Source organism: Notamacropus eugenii, chromosome 6 (genome assembly GCF_028372415.1).
Source record: "Notamacropus eugenii isolate mMacEug1 chromosome 6, mMacEug1.pri_v2, whole genome shotgun sequence".
Lineage (NCBI taxonomy): Eukaryota > Metazoa > Chordata > Mammalia > Diprotodontia > Macropodidae > Notamacropus > Notamacropus eugenii.
The window spans coordinates 3,995,488-4,009,719 of record NC_092877.1 but is presented as its reverse complement, the minus strand read 5'-3'; the positions used below and the strand labels follow the sequence as shown (position 1 = coordinate 4,009,719).

General features: G+C 47.3%; 1 protein-coding gene across 4 annotated transcripts in view; it reads right to left on the bottom strand.

The window, feature by feature from the left end:
* The window catches only part of LRP4 (LDL receptor related protein 4), a 61,038-nt gene that overhangs the window by 20,313 nt on the left and 26,493 nt on the right, over window positions 1-14,232 (bottom strand). For 3 of the 4 annotated variants that reach the window (XM_072617609.1, XM_072617611.1, XM_072617612.1), the window contains exons 10-26: window positions 14,049-14,183; window positions 13,743-13,868; window positions 12,351-12,581; window positions 11,993-12,149; window positions 10,482-10,699; window positions 9,441-9,617; window positions 9,063-9,188; window positions 6,993-7,201; window positions 6,739-6,820; window positions 5,441-5,546; window positions 4,610-4,811; window positions 4,082-4,271; window positions 3,220-3,351; window positions 2,317-2,457; window positions 1,026-1,112; window positions 313-484; window positions 15-177 (exon numbers count right to left, since the gene is read on the bottom strand). In XM_072617609.1, coding sequence (XP_072473710.1) covers window positions 15-177; window positions 313-484; window positions 1,026-1,112; window positions 2,317-2,457; window positions 3,220-3,351; window positions 4,082-4,271; window positions 4,610-4,811; window positions 5,441-5,546; window positions 6,739-6,820; window positions 6,993-7,201; window positions 9,063-9,188; window positions 9,441-9,617; window positions 10,482-10,699; window positions 11,993-12,149; window positions 12,351-12,581; window positions 13,743-13,868; window positions 14,049-14,183 — 2,654 coding nt within the window. The remainder of the gene's footprint in view (window positions 1-14; window positions 178-312; window positions 485-1,025; window positions 1,113-2,316; window positions 2,458-3,219; window positions 3,352-4,081; window positions 4,272-4,609; window positions 4,812-5,440; window positions 5,547-6,738; window positions 6,821-6,992; window positions 7,202-9,062; window positions 9,189-9,440; window positions 9,618-10,481; window positions 10,700-11,992; window positions 12,150-12,350; window positions 12,582-13,742; window positions 13,869-14,048; window positions 14,184-14,232) is intronic. The other variant, XM_072617610.1, reaches the window with a different exon arrangement.

Sequence of the window (14,232 nt, the reverse complement as noted above, 5' to 3'; positions counted from 1 at the left end):
GAAGGGCTACCCACCTCAGTGTGGGCATCGGCCCAGAGCAGCTGGGAGCCAGCCTTGTCCACTGTCAGCCCATTGGGCCAGCCTAGGTTGTTGCTGATGAGCACAGTGCGATCTGAGCCATCCATCCCAGCCCGCTCCAGCTTGGCATTCTCTCCCCAGTCTGTCCAGTACATAGACCTGGGGGAGGCAGAAGTCCCAGGGGAAGAAGTGAACATCTCTACTAGGTATGCCAGAAAGCATAGCCAGTGTCCATCCATAGTAAAATCAAGCAAGTCACCTCAGATTCCCAGAAACCCCTCTTCCTTGTCTTACCCCATCTCATGGTACAACACGATAGCCCGGGGGCTGTCCAGGTTCTGCCACACCAGCACCTTGCGCATGGACCCATCAAGGTTGCCCACTTCAATTCGGTTGGTGCCTGTGTCTGTCCAATACACTTTCCGGCCAATGGCATCTACGGCCAACCCATCAGTGGTCTGTAATCCTGGAAAGACCAAAGAGATCACACAAGGTGCGACCAACAGCATTGCCAGGGCTGCCATGACTCCCTCTTCCCTGACCAAGGTCCTGACTCAGCTTTCACAGAAGTATATAGACTTAGAGTCAGTAGGGTTCTTGGAGGTAAAAGATCACAGATCTGGAAAGGGCCTCAGATTTCATCTGGTCCTCCTCCTCCTTTTACAGATGAGAAAAGTAACTCCCCATGAAGCCATGTGACTTGCTCATGGTAACACATGGAAGAAGCATCAGTGGCAAGATTCGAACCTAGGTCTTCTCATTCGTGATCCAATTCTCTTTTCATTGGACCACACTGTCTCTTCATCTAATCTAACTTCTTCATTTTATGGATGAGGAAACTAGGGTCCATAAATAGGAGGTGATTTGTTCAAGGTCAGAAGGATTTGTAAATGGCAGTCAGAATTCAAACCTGGGTCCTATGAGTTCAAATCCAGTCTATTTTTCCTTTATGCCATTGCTTTACCATTGCTATCCCATCGCACTGGGCTGGTCACAGTCAGTCTCACCTGTAGTGATTATGTCCTCATGCTGGGAGCCATCCAAGTTGGCCCGGCTGATCCTGCGCAATGTGCTGTCTGACCAGTAAACTTTTCCTGAAGGTGGAAAAGTCTAGGTCAGCCTCCATTCTTATGTAGTCCCATCTCCATGCCCTCTGTCTGGAATACTCTTCCATCTCACCTCTGCCTCTTCCTTCAAGACTCAGCTCAAATCTCACCTTCTACAGGATAGCCTTCCCAGCTCCCCCTGGCCCTCAAGATGCTAATGTCTTCCCCTCTAAGATTTGCTCCCATCTACTCTGTCGATATCATGTATATACCTAGCTTTTTTCATGTTGTTTCCTCCACTTGAATGTGCACTCCTTGAGGTCAGGGACTGTTTTTTTCCCTTTTTTATATCCCCAGTACTTATCACAATGGCCATTTAACAAATGCAAAAATATTTATGGCAACTCTACGTGGTTATGAAGAACTGGAAACACAGAGGGTGCCCATCAATTGGAGAAAAGCTGAACAAGTTATGGTATATTAATGTGATGAAATACTGTGATGCTGTAAGAAACGATGAAGGGAGCATTTCAGAAAAAACCTAGGAAGACTTGTATGAACTGATGCAAAGTGAAGTGAAGATGCATTATAAAGAGAAAGAACTCTGACAGACTTAAGAACTCTCATCAAAAGAAGGAGCAATTAGAATTCCATAGGACCAGTGATGAATGAAACATGCTATCCACCTCCAGACAGAGAGCTGATGGTTCGGAGCTCAGATTGAGATATATTTTTTTGGACATGGTCAAGGAGGGAATCTGTTTTGCTTGACTATGTGTTTACAATGGCAGTTTTATTTTTCTTGGTTTCTCAACTGGGGGGTTGAATGGGAGGTAGAAAAAGTGAATGAGAAAATAGAATAAAATTTAATTTTAAAAATATTGCTTGTTGATTGACTGACAGATACCCAATAGCTTCACCCCCTCTAAGAGTACAAAAGGTAGTTCACCCTACAGGAGATGAAGTAAGAGTTATAGAAAAGTCTGAGCAAAGAGCTTCAGATATTCAGACAGAGCTATCTGAGATGGAGCCTTAGGTCAGGCAGAAACCCCAGAGATATGCAGTGGTGAAAGAAGAAAGGATCAAAAGCCATAGACACAACTCTTGGAGATAAATAGAAGGTGCTATGGAGAGAGGGCACATGTGTTAAGTCACAGAGAGTAGGTAAATCTTAGTGGTCTAAGAAGAGAGCCTACATTGACTTTAGGGAGAAGAGTAGGATTTTTACCTCACCATTAGGGGGTCTACGAACCTTCCTGGGGGTCCACCCCAATGGCAATGGTGTTCTTCATGGTGATATTGACGGGCACCACAACGTCAGCAAAGTATGGGATGTCCAGGGAGACCATGCGGATGTCTATCCTCCTGGCGAAGATCAAGAAACTTCTCATGCCTGCAATGGTGGAGACTACCCTAAGGAAACTGCCTCTGTCCATTGTGCTGCCTTTCAGGGAACCTGCTCCCAGGAGCTCAGGTCTTGGAGAAAAGGGCTACCCCACACATTTACCCTTTGGTTCAAAGAGCATAGGCAGCAATTTCTTTCTTGATAAGTCATGGACCCAGGGTTACAGAATCTCCCCCCAAATCACAGGATGTCAGAGTCAGAGGTGACCTTAACAGCCTTTAGGCTAACTCCTACCTGAAAAAGAATCCTCACTAGATAATATACAATGAATACTCAGCTAGCCTCTGTAGTGAAGATGTAGAGGAGTGTAGGGGAGCTTGTCACTTCCCATGGCAGTCTAGTCCTCTTTAGATTAGTATTAACTCTTGGGAAATTTTTCCTTATATCACGTCGCAATTTGTCTCCCTTCGACTTCCACCAACTGGTGCCAGTTCTGCCCTTTGGGGCCAAGCAGAAAAAAGCTAACCCCTCTTCCATGGAAGGGTAACCAAGAATTCCTTAGAAGGATGAGATCCCTGTAATATAGTAGGAAATCTCACTTCCACTATACTAGCACCAGAGATCCTTCTCTTAGACCCCTCCAACACTTGAACTGTCTGCTCCCCAGGGTCTCTTCCCTTTTCTAGAGGAGCTCAATATTCAAAGAATTTCTTAGACCTAGTTGGGTCTTCTCCTTGGATAAGTAGGAGGTTCACTCTTCATTCACAGTGAGGTGCTAAACCACCAGGTCTTAGGTTCTTCTGCACTCACCAGATGAACAGGTCTTGCCATCAGGTAGAAGGTTGATACCCGTAGGGCAGGTGCAGCTGTAACCTTTAGGGTGTGGGGACCGAAGACACAGATGACTGCAGCCCCCATTCTCCATAGCACAGGGAGTGTGCACTGGGGAAGAAGGAGAAGGAAACATCAATGGAATGAACCACTTCTTATGCTTTGGACTTCTCCATCCCTTCACCAGCAACCTTCTCCCTCAGAAGATGCCTCTGCCCTAAGGCCTACAATCCTGATTGGTAAGTCTTGAGCTTGGACCACCATTTTCTGATGCACTCACACCATGGCCACCTCTGTCTTGGCTCCACTGCACACTCTCCAGCCAGTGAATGACCTTGTTTCCATCCAGGTGCCCCACTCTATCACTCTGCTTTTCAACTCCCCTCTATATCCCCCATTAGAATGGCCTGAGGCCAGGGACTGTCTCATCTTTTGATTTTTTCTTGTATTTATATCCTCAGCACTTAGTAAGAGCTTGGAACTAGGAAACACTTAATAAATGCTCTTCTTCCCCCTTTATATCTTCCTTCCTTCCTTTCTTTCTTTTTCTTCCTTTCTTTTTCTTTCCTTCCTTCCTTCCTTCCTTCCTTCCTTCCTTCCTTCCTTCCTTCCTTCCTTCCTTCCTTCCTTCCTTCCTTCCTTCCTTCTTTCTTTCTATATATCCATCTATCTAGCTATCTTTCTCTTTCTCTTTTTCTAGTTATTCACCTATCTATCCACCTCTTTTTCTGTATCCATCTGTGTATTCATCCATCCATCCATACATACATACATATATCTACTTTCTACCAGTATAGGGAGGTTAAAGAAGCAGGATGCACTGGCCCAAGAGGCTTCTTACCTGGGGGCCTTAGCCGGTGGAAAACATGGATGTCCATGAGGTTCTCCAGGTTCTCCTGTAGTGTTTCACGGTCCAGCCCTGTCAGCCGGTCTGCGCTCTGGATGCTCTTGGTCTGCCAGTCCGTCCAGTAGATACGCTCTCCATAGAGGGTCAGCCCAAAAGGGTGTGGAAGCTGGGTTCCTATCAATACCTGCCAATCCCCCAACACTTCTCATCACTTCCATATGTGAAAAAAGTGGGCCTCTTATTTACTATCCCCAGCCCACAGGATGGTCCATTCCCCAGATTTGTCTCATCATCAAAAATAATGCCCACCAGACCTGGGGAAGAGGTCACAGCTACAGAGCAGGCTGCAATACGTAGACCTCTCCTCCCACCTGTCTGACAGCCAACTCAATTCAATTTGCATTTATTAAGCATTCACTGTGTGCCAGGCTGGGGATACAAAGACAAAAAATCCCAAACCATTCCTGCCCCTAAAGAACTTCCATTCTCCTGGACTGCTTTGGATGTGCCCCTCCCCCTCACCTTTCTCTTGCTCCCATCCAGCCCAGCAAACTCTATGGTCTTCATGCCTGCATCAGCCCAGTAAAGCCGCTGGGAGCCATAGTCGATGGCCAGTCCGTTGGGCCAGGTCAGATTGGAGGAGATGATGACTTGGCGGCCTGAGGCATCCATGCCAGCTCTCTCAATCTTGGGGCTTGCACCCCAATCCGTCCAATACATGAACCTAGGCATGGGACAAGAAAATTGTTTTGCTTCTGTTCTTGTCTTGTCTAAGGTAACTAATTTTCCGCAAGAAGGCAAATTGCCCAGTTTGTCTACTTTTCCTGCTTGTCTCAGTCCCCTTTTTGGTCTCTTCTAATGGTATGAGACAGAGGACTGAGTGCTGGACCTATATTCAAATCCTGGTTCACTCACTTACTATCTGTGTAATCAGTGGGGAATCAATTTATTTCCCTGGGACTTGTCCTAGAAATGAGGGAGCTGGACTAGATGATCTCTAAGTTCTAAGTCAATGATGACAATAATATTTATAATAGCTAGCATTAATACAGCACTTTAAAACCTGCAAAGAAATTCAATATTATATCATTTAATCCTCCTAACAATTCTGTGAGGTAAATGCTACAATTGTTCCCATTTTATAAACGAGAATACTGAAGCTGAGAAAGGTTCAGTGACTTACCTGGGATTACAAAGCTAAATAAGTGTCTGGGGCAGGATTTGAACTTATGATCCTACTATTTGATAGTTCTAAGTCCCTCTGAATTCAGATAATAATGGGCGATGGGGGAAAGGGGAGAGGAGAGAAGGACAAATTATATTCTGAGAACAGCTTGAATGGGAGAGACTTACCCGCCCCTGGGTTCTACCACAATGTCCCGGGGACGATCCAAATTTTCCCAGATTAGTACTGTCCTCATGGTGCCATCTGTGTTGGCTACTTCAATTCGGTCTGTGCCTGCCAAGATTGGGGAGACAAAAATCATCAGTCCTCTAGAGCCCAAGGAGAGATGGAGAAAGAAAGCTGTTGGTCACATACAATTGGTATGCAAAGCCACTCTAGCTCAGCCTTCTTGTTGGGGGTTGGCACTAATGGTGTTCTCGTATGCCAAGATCTGAGGCAGCCAACCACACATATGAGCAAGATGCATAGCCAGTAGAAATTCCCACCCAGATCCCACTCAGACTAATAAATGAAGGAGGAAAGAGAGACCAGTAGCTGTTGATCTGACCTGCCTCTCAAATATCCATTTGGGTCATTTGTAGTGGTGGAACAATAGTAATACAGTTGGGAAATGCCCCAAAGATTCAAGATGGGAGCTTCCTCCACCAGTCCCACAATCATTCATTCATTTAATAAATGTTTCTTAAGTGCTAATTTCATGATAGACCCTGTCATCAAGGAACTTATATTCTCCTTGGGGTAAATAACATGGACACAGATAAAAAAATACAAAATATAGACAGGCAATACAAAATAATTTCCTGGGGGCAAAGCTACTAGCAACTGGCATTGTGTAAGATGTGGTCTGTGAGTTGATCCTTGAAGGAAGCTAGGGATTTTTCTAGGTAGAAATGAGAAGGATGGGCAATCTAGGCAAGGGGGCCATGGCACCCTAGCCAAGACATGGAAATGGGAGATGCAATGTCCTGTATGGGGAACAGCAAGTAGGCCCAACAGACTGGAAAATAAACGCAGAAAAGGGACTAATGTGTAATCATCCTGGAAGTGCAGCTGGAGCAGTATCATGAAGAGCTTGAAATGCATTTTATCCTAGAGCAGCGATTCTCAATTTGGGGCCTGTGGATTCCCAAAGGGTCTGTCAATTGATTTCAAGAGCTCTATGAACTGGGATGGGAAAAAAAATACATGTTTATTTCAATATAATTGGCACCTTTTGTAATCCTGTTTTTTTATGCCCTTAAAAACATGATTCTGAGAAGGGGAACATAGACTTCACTACACAGTTAAAGGTGTCCATGACACAAAAAGGGGAAGACCCCCTTTTCCTAGAGGCATTGGGCCCCTTCTCCCTGAATCCAAGGCTTAAGATTAGGCTTGGATGCTCCTAGGAAAACAAATCCCAAGGTAAAAAAGTCTCCTGAGCTCTCCAAGGACCAGATCAGCATGGCTACACTGTTCCACATACCTGCATCTGTCCAGTATAGTTTATTGGTGACCCAATCAATGGCCAGGCCAGCAGGACTCTCCAAACTGGTGTCTACTACCACCTGGTAAGAAGCAAAGCTATATCACAAACTGTGCTGATCCCTCAGTCTTGGACCCAGCCCCATTCTTCTTTGAGCTTGATGACAGTCCAAATAGCTAACACCATCAGGAAGTCCTACTTAAGGGGAGGTCTGATGCCTCCCCCAGGGCTCGACTGCCCAGATTGGACCCTACCTCTTGCCCTGTTCCATCCCACTTGGCCCGGCTGATGGTGTCGGTGCTGACATCAGTCCAGTATACATAGTCATCACGGGAGTCCCAGTCGAGAGCCACGGCACTGCGCACATCAGCCAGTGGGATGACATCGTCGGACAGGTCCTCCGTGTCGAAGCTGATCCGACGGATGTCCATCCTTCGGGCAAAAAGCAGGAACTTGTCAAGACCTGATCAAAGGCCGAAAGGGGGGGTCTTCTTTTAATCCTCTAAATTCAACAACATAGTGACAGACACAGACAATCACCTGGGTGACATCTGGCTTAATCACGCCACCTGCCTGGGGCTGTTTGACCTCCTAGTGCCCGTTCCTTTCTGCCCCATCTGCTGCCATATGCTCTAAGCCTTAATCCCATTTTGGGCACCAGGCAGCCTTAGTAGTCAGATAAAACTTAGGGATTGAATGGAGAGAATAAGGATAATCACGTCAATGATCATGGACATTTAGGACTTGAAGGTTTGCGAAGCACTGATTCTGAGGAGGGCTTCGTCATCCTGACCAGACTGCTCCTGTCACAGGCTCCAGGACACAAGACAGGTAAGGAATTCCTGCTCTAAGGGGAGTCCCCAGAATGGGTCCCACTATCACCGATGATGTGACTGGATTACCATGGGCCGGAAGGGCCCATGGGGAGTCTCATAATCGAAGGCAAGCCATGTCTGGGCTAGGCAGGAGTGACCGCACCTAAGACACTAGATACAGCATAGCGAGTCCTGATAGTAACTTTGCCTAGACTTTCTCCTTCCCAAAAGCAAACAAGCAATCAAGAGATATTTATTAAGTGTTTCTATGTGCCAAGGCACTGTGCTGAGCTCTGGGAATACAAAAAGAGGTCAACGACCAACCCTGCCCTCAAACAGCTTATAATCTAAAAAAAAGCAGGAGCTCAGGGGGAGGCCTTGTTCTTTGGCCCAGGATATAGAAAGTCATCATTTATTCATTCATTCATAAATTCATACATTCACAGGACACACATGGACTAAGCATCTACCATGCATTAGCATCAGGACCTAGGCCCAATTTTGGCTACTTGGTTCCTGGGCTGAAAGAGATGCCCTGATCTTAGAACTCTTAGCAGTCCTTTGAATGCTGGGAATACTCTTAATCAGTGGATAAATGCCAGAGTTTAGGGGAGATCAATAGAAGGGGATAGAGTGGCTGGCAAGCTTCTTTCCTGCTTTCTAGGAGGGCATGAAGCCTCATATTTGCTGCCCTTTAACAGACTTGCAGAAATGACCACTAGAGAAGTCATCCTACTGACTGGTGAAGTGATATGCCAATGCAGCTGGCTTCCAGTTTCCTGCCAGGAGCTGACCTTGAAACAGCACTTTAAAGTTTATGTTGCTGTACATACATGACTTGTACGACATGTATGGTAGGACCATAGATTTTTGAGCTGGAAGGGATCTTAGAGACTCTTGAGTCAAGTCCAACCCTTTCATTTTGCCAATAGGGAACTGAGGCCCACAGCTAGTAATCATGTGAGGCAGCGTTTGAACCCAAGACCTTCTGACTCCAGTTCTAACACTCTGTGGTCCTCTGATTGGAGCCAAAGGCATAGAGAGGCAGGCACCACAGCTGTGACTACCCCCATTTTACAGAGGAGCAAACACAGGCCCAGCAATGTTAAGGGATTGGTCCGAGATCCCACAGCTAGTAAGTTATAGAGGTACGTATCTGTACACAGGTTTTGCCTGTTGTCTGCCCCATAGGATTGTAGGGCGAGGACTGTTTGGGCCTCTTTTTTGGTATCCCTATCTCTTAGCGCAGTGTGTGGCACATAGTAGGCACTAAGGAATGCTGACTGACTGACTAACAGTAAGATTCCAGCCCAGGTCTTGCCTGACTCCTAGACCCAGACTTCTTTCACACCATGAGATATTTGTAGTGCCCCCCCCCCCCCCCCCAAGCTGCAGCTGCTGGGACTCACATCCCTGGTCATATGTCTATTTCTAGAATAGCCTGCAGGTACTTCCCCTTTCAAGGCTGCCCCAGAATTCCTGGCGGGTACCCCCTCCCCAAACACTTACTCTGAGCACAGGTGTGGCTGCTGGTCTTGCGGAAGCCAGTGGGGCAGGCGCAGGTGTAATTCTGACCGCTGGGCAGGCACAAGTGGGTGCAGCCTCCATTGTTGTCCCCACAGCGGTTTCTCCCTGCTCAAATACCCCAGGGTAAGAGGACCCCTATAAGACCCAGAGGCTAGAGAACACGAGGTGGGGACGAAAGCTCAGAGATGTGCTACCTGCAGTTGCCAGCAGAGGGGGCAGTTGCCTCGTGCCTGTCCCAACCTTGGGTTTCACCAGGCTGGGACAAGGACACTGGGAGGAAGGGGCCCTGGGAAAGTTGCCCAAGGAGGATGTGGAAAGCTCAGAGGGGCAGACTGGGCTGGCTGCGTGGAAGGTGGCTACCTGCTGGCTGTCGCTGGGGGTGCAGGGTGTGGATGTCCATGGGGAAGTGCAGTTTATTGCGGATGATCTCCTGGTTCTTCCCAGTGAATTTGTTGGCACTATTGATGCTCTTGGTGTGCCAGTCTGTCCAATAGAGGCTATCCTCAAACACCGTGATGGCGAAAGGATGTGGGAGGCCTGTGAAGAGGCCCAGAATGCCCTCAGCCCAGAGTTCTGGCAGGCCCCTGCTCCAGGACCCAGCACTAACTAATTCTAGCTCAACCTCTTCACCAAAAGAACGTGGGGCATCTGCTCTCTGGGAATGGACAAATGGACTCACGTGATCTGAAGCCGAAAGAGATGGTAGGGTTACTGAGTCCAACCCTTCTACAGGAGAGGAAACACGGTCTGATAGCCAGAGTGCTTCTCAAGGACACAGACTGGTTCTGTCTTTCCATGCACCTCCCATCCTCCTCCCAGTACCTAGTATCTGGTGCACAGTAAGCACCAGTGGTGGGCTTGCTGGTGAGTATTTAACAACCAGCTCTCAGAAGGAAAGTGAATCAATCAATCGCACACACAAACACACTTTTAACTTCAATCCTCATTGTTAACACTTTGTCCATCATTTTCTCGTGTAGATCATCAATAAATAATAAAAACAATAAATCAATAATACCAATAATAATAAACATTAAATCAATAAATCAAACCCTGATTTACAGCATTTGATGATGCCAGGGGGCAAACGCTCATGGTGAAAATTTAACAATCAGCTCCAGTATGAGCTGGCTCCAGCACACCCCTGGGAAGCACTTAAAAAATGCTGTGGACTGACGGATTGACTTGGACTCCGGAAGTCCTGGATTCCAGTTTTGACTCAGATACTTACTAGCTGTGTGGCCCTGGGCAAGTCACTGCAACTTCTCCAGGCCTTAATGAAGGGTGGGCTCAAAGATCTCCAAAGTTCCTTCTAGCTCTGATTCTGTGATAGTTTGAAACTGGGGCCCAGAGAGGTACAATGGGAAGAGAGAGTGAAAGAAGGTAGGTAGGAAGACTCACCTTGGCTAATGACAGCTTTGCGGTTACTTCCATCAAGGTCAGCTCGCTCAATGACATGATGCTTGGCATCCACCCAGTACATTCGATGTCCGGCATAGTCAATTGTGAGCCCATTGGGCCAAAAAAGGTGAGTATCAGCGATGATGCGCCGCCTGGACCCATCCATGCTGGAGGCCTCAATTCGGGGGGTATTGCCCCAGTCTGTCCAATAAATGGTACTAGAAAGGGAAGAAAGGCAGCTGAGATGTGGGGAGAGTCTGTGTTCACATCCTAGGGAAAACGGATAGAATAATGAAGAAAGGCAGTATTTATTCAAACAACATCTTGCTCAGTGCCTATGAGGTATTTGCCATTATTCTAAGATTATTGCTGGTAATGGCAGGATGGATGACATCATGGTGTATGGCCTTGGTTGGAGAGCCTTGGAGTCTACAAGATACGGACTCAAATCCTGCCTCTTACATATGCTGGATGTACGGAGAAAACTGGGCAAGTCCTTCATTTCTCAGGAGCTCTCCGAAACTAAAATTTGCACAAAAAGTGCCAGCTTGCGTTGGTTGAGGAAATGTACTTATTCAGGAGTTCCTTATATGAATGAAAATGTAAATTCAATTTTTATTTCTTCCTGGTGGTTATGAAAATAATAACAATGAAATTTACATCATGCTAGAAGGTTTGTTAAGTGCTTTTCTCTCATCTGCTCCTTACAGTGTGATGTAGGATAGAGGTTTCAAACTCAGATAGAAACAGGGGCCACTAAGCTGTACATAAGGGTCCTTGCAGGTCATATATTGACTTAGAAAACCACAAATTAACATTATCTATGGTTTACTGTATTTTTATTCAGTTAAATATTTCCTAACTACATCTTAATCTGATTCAGACTGTACTTGGAAATGTTGTGGGCTACGGATGCTGTATCTGACACCTTTGGTGTAGAGTACAGAGCATTAGACTTCCGAAAGAGTCAGGAAGACCTGGGTTTGAATCCAATCCATAAATGTGCTAGACATGTGAATTTGCACAAGTAACTTAACCTCTCTAGGCCTCACTTTTCCCATCTGTAAAATGATGGGATTGGATTTGATGGCATCCAAAGTCCTTGTTAGTTCCAAATCTATCATTTTATTATTGTAACTCTATGATATTACAAGTGTCCTTTTTACAATGAGGAAACGCTTGGCCAAGAGATCAGTGACTTGCCCAAAGTCACACAAATCTAAGGTGGAATCTTCTTGACTTAAGGAAGCTTATGACTGTGGGCTCCTTTAGGCAAGCCCCCTCCCCTGTGGAATAGGGTACAAAAAGCTCCTGTTTCAGGAGTCCTTTCTCCGGACTTCATCTTTGCCAGGCTGGAATGGGAGCAGGAGCCCATGAGTCAGTTTGTCAGACCCTTGTCCCTTGGCTTATAATCCCTGACCTAGGAAGATGGGGCCCAATGCCTCTGCTTTGCATGGAGTGGCTAGTGGGTGGGGGTTGACACGAGCCCAGGGCCTGTGGTTCTCACTTACCCCTCCATGGGGTGCAGGGCAATGGCCCGGGGTTTCTCCAGGTTCTGCCACAGCAACACCTTCCGATGTGCACCATCCAAGTTGGCCACCTCAATCCTAGAAGTGCCTGAGTCTGTCCAGTACAGCTTGTCATGGAGCCAGTCAACAGCCAGCCCCCCTGACGAGGTAAGAGAGGGAGAGAGTGCTTGAGGGTCAGGGGATCCAGACCATGTTCCCATCTTTCTATTCTGGCCAATCAATCCTCAAGTTATAGGTGGATCTTAGCTTCCTGGTCCATAGCATGCACCTCTCCTTTCAGAATGCTGCGCCATTCTTCTCCCTTCTGATTTCCCTCACCCTGGGCCTTGACTCTCCTTACCTGGGCTTTCCAGGCCTGTGGACACCACCTCCTCCACGTTGCTGCCATTGAGGTTGGCTCGAAGGATGCGGTCCAGGGTGACATCCGACCAAAAGACAAGCTCCCGCCGGTGGTGGAAGTCAAGAGCGATGGCATTCTCCAGGTTGTTGAGTAACAGCGTGTACTCGGAGCGGTGCGGCAGTACCTGCCGGATGTCGATCCGATTGGCAAAGAGCAGCACGGGCTCTGGCCCTGGGACAGGGAGAGAGACAGGGCCTAAGCCCAGGCTCCAGGTCTGTCCCTTGGCTCACAAGCCCCTTACGCCTTCCAGGCCCATGAGATGGAAACCCATCACCAAAGAGCATGGGGCACAAAGCATCTGCTTGAAACCTCAAGGTAGGAGGAGAGGCAGAAGTAGAAAAAGAAGCCTTTAGCTACAGCTATACACTGAAAACATCTTCCTCAGACCCTAATGTGCTCTCACTTATCCTCTCTCATTCCAAGAGCAGCTGCTTTACATTTCAGTTCATCTCTGTAAAGGATTGATTACCTCAACAATAGCTGGAGTCAGAGATTCTGGGTTCAGATCCTACCTCTGATGCCTACTTATCTATGTGACTTTGGGCAAGTCAGCTTCCTCATCTGCTCTCCTACTCCCCACTAACATGGCCACCACCCTAGTTCAGGTCTAAATTAACTGGCCAGAGTCTCTCTTGCCTCTCCAATCCACTCTCCACACGGCTATCAAAACAATTTGCTCTAAATACAGATCTGACTGTCACTCTCCTGCTCAAAAAGCTGACGTGGCTCTCTATGACTGCTCAGGTAAGATCCAAAATGCTTTATCATCCTCAAATGCTACTGCTGTTACTGCTATGACTAAAATGCCCTCTCCAGGCTGGCTCCAGTCTTTCCTAGCAGTTTTCATTATTCCCCCTGGCACACTCCAGCATCGAGGCCAAATGGCCAGCAGCTCCTTGCCATACAGAGCCTTCCATCTTCTCCTCTTACCTCCATGCTTTTGCTCCCACTATCTATCCCTCGATCCTGGAATCTGCTTCCTTCTTATCTGTGCTTTCTTCAAGGCTTGGTTCAGAGAGGAGAAGGCATTAAGCCTCTCTCACCACATCGAAATTCCTCGGAATATACTTTGTGTTTACTTCTCTGTGTACAGATTGTATCCTCCCAACAGAATGTAAGCTTCTGGAGGTCAGGAACCATTTCATTTTTGTCTTTGTACCCCCAGTGCATAGCACGATGTCTGGCATACAGTCGATACTTAAGAAATGCTCACTGGACTCAAAGATGGCAGAGATGATTAAGTCACTCAATAGGGCCCAGAGGGTAACTGGAGCTGCCTCAGGAAGGTCGAACCCTCCCATGCCCACAGGGCCTAGCCCCAGCTCCCTTTACCTAGGGCCTTGCAGCTTCGTCGGTCAGGTCGGAGTTCATAGCCAGCCTCACACCAACACTGGAACGCTCCATCACTGTTTGTACAGCCCTGGCTACAATAGCCCTCCTCCTCACACTCATTCACATCTGTAGGGACAAAGGGCATGAGTCAGAGAACCCATGCTGTCCAATCTCTACCCCAATTCATTGGCTGCCCAGATGTTCACTGGCCTGGAGATCTGCTTGCATTCTAAGTAATGGGACCAGACCCATCCCTCACTCTCAACAACCTATAGAACCTTTTCCCTTCCAAGTGTGCTGCCTCACCCTGGCATGATCGCCCGTCCTCCATGAGTCTGTAGCCGGTGTGACAGGTACACTGCACCGCTCCCCGAACCATCTGGCACTTCTGGGCACAACCACCATTGTTGACATTGCAGTTCTCCTGACCTGTCCGAGGCCCTGTGGCAGTCAAGTCAGAGATGGGAGTTGAGCCTAATGTGCTCACTGA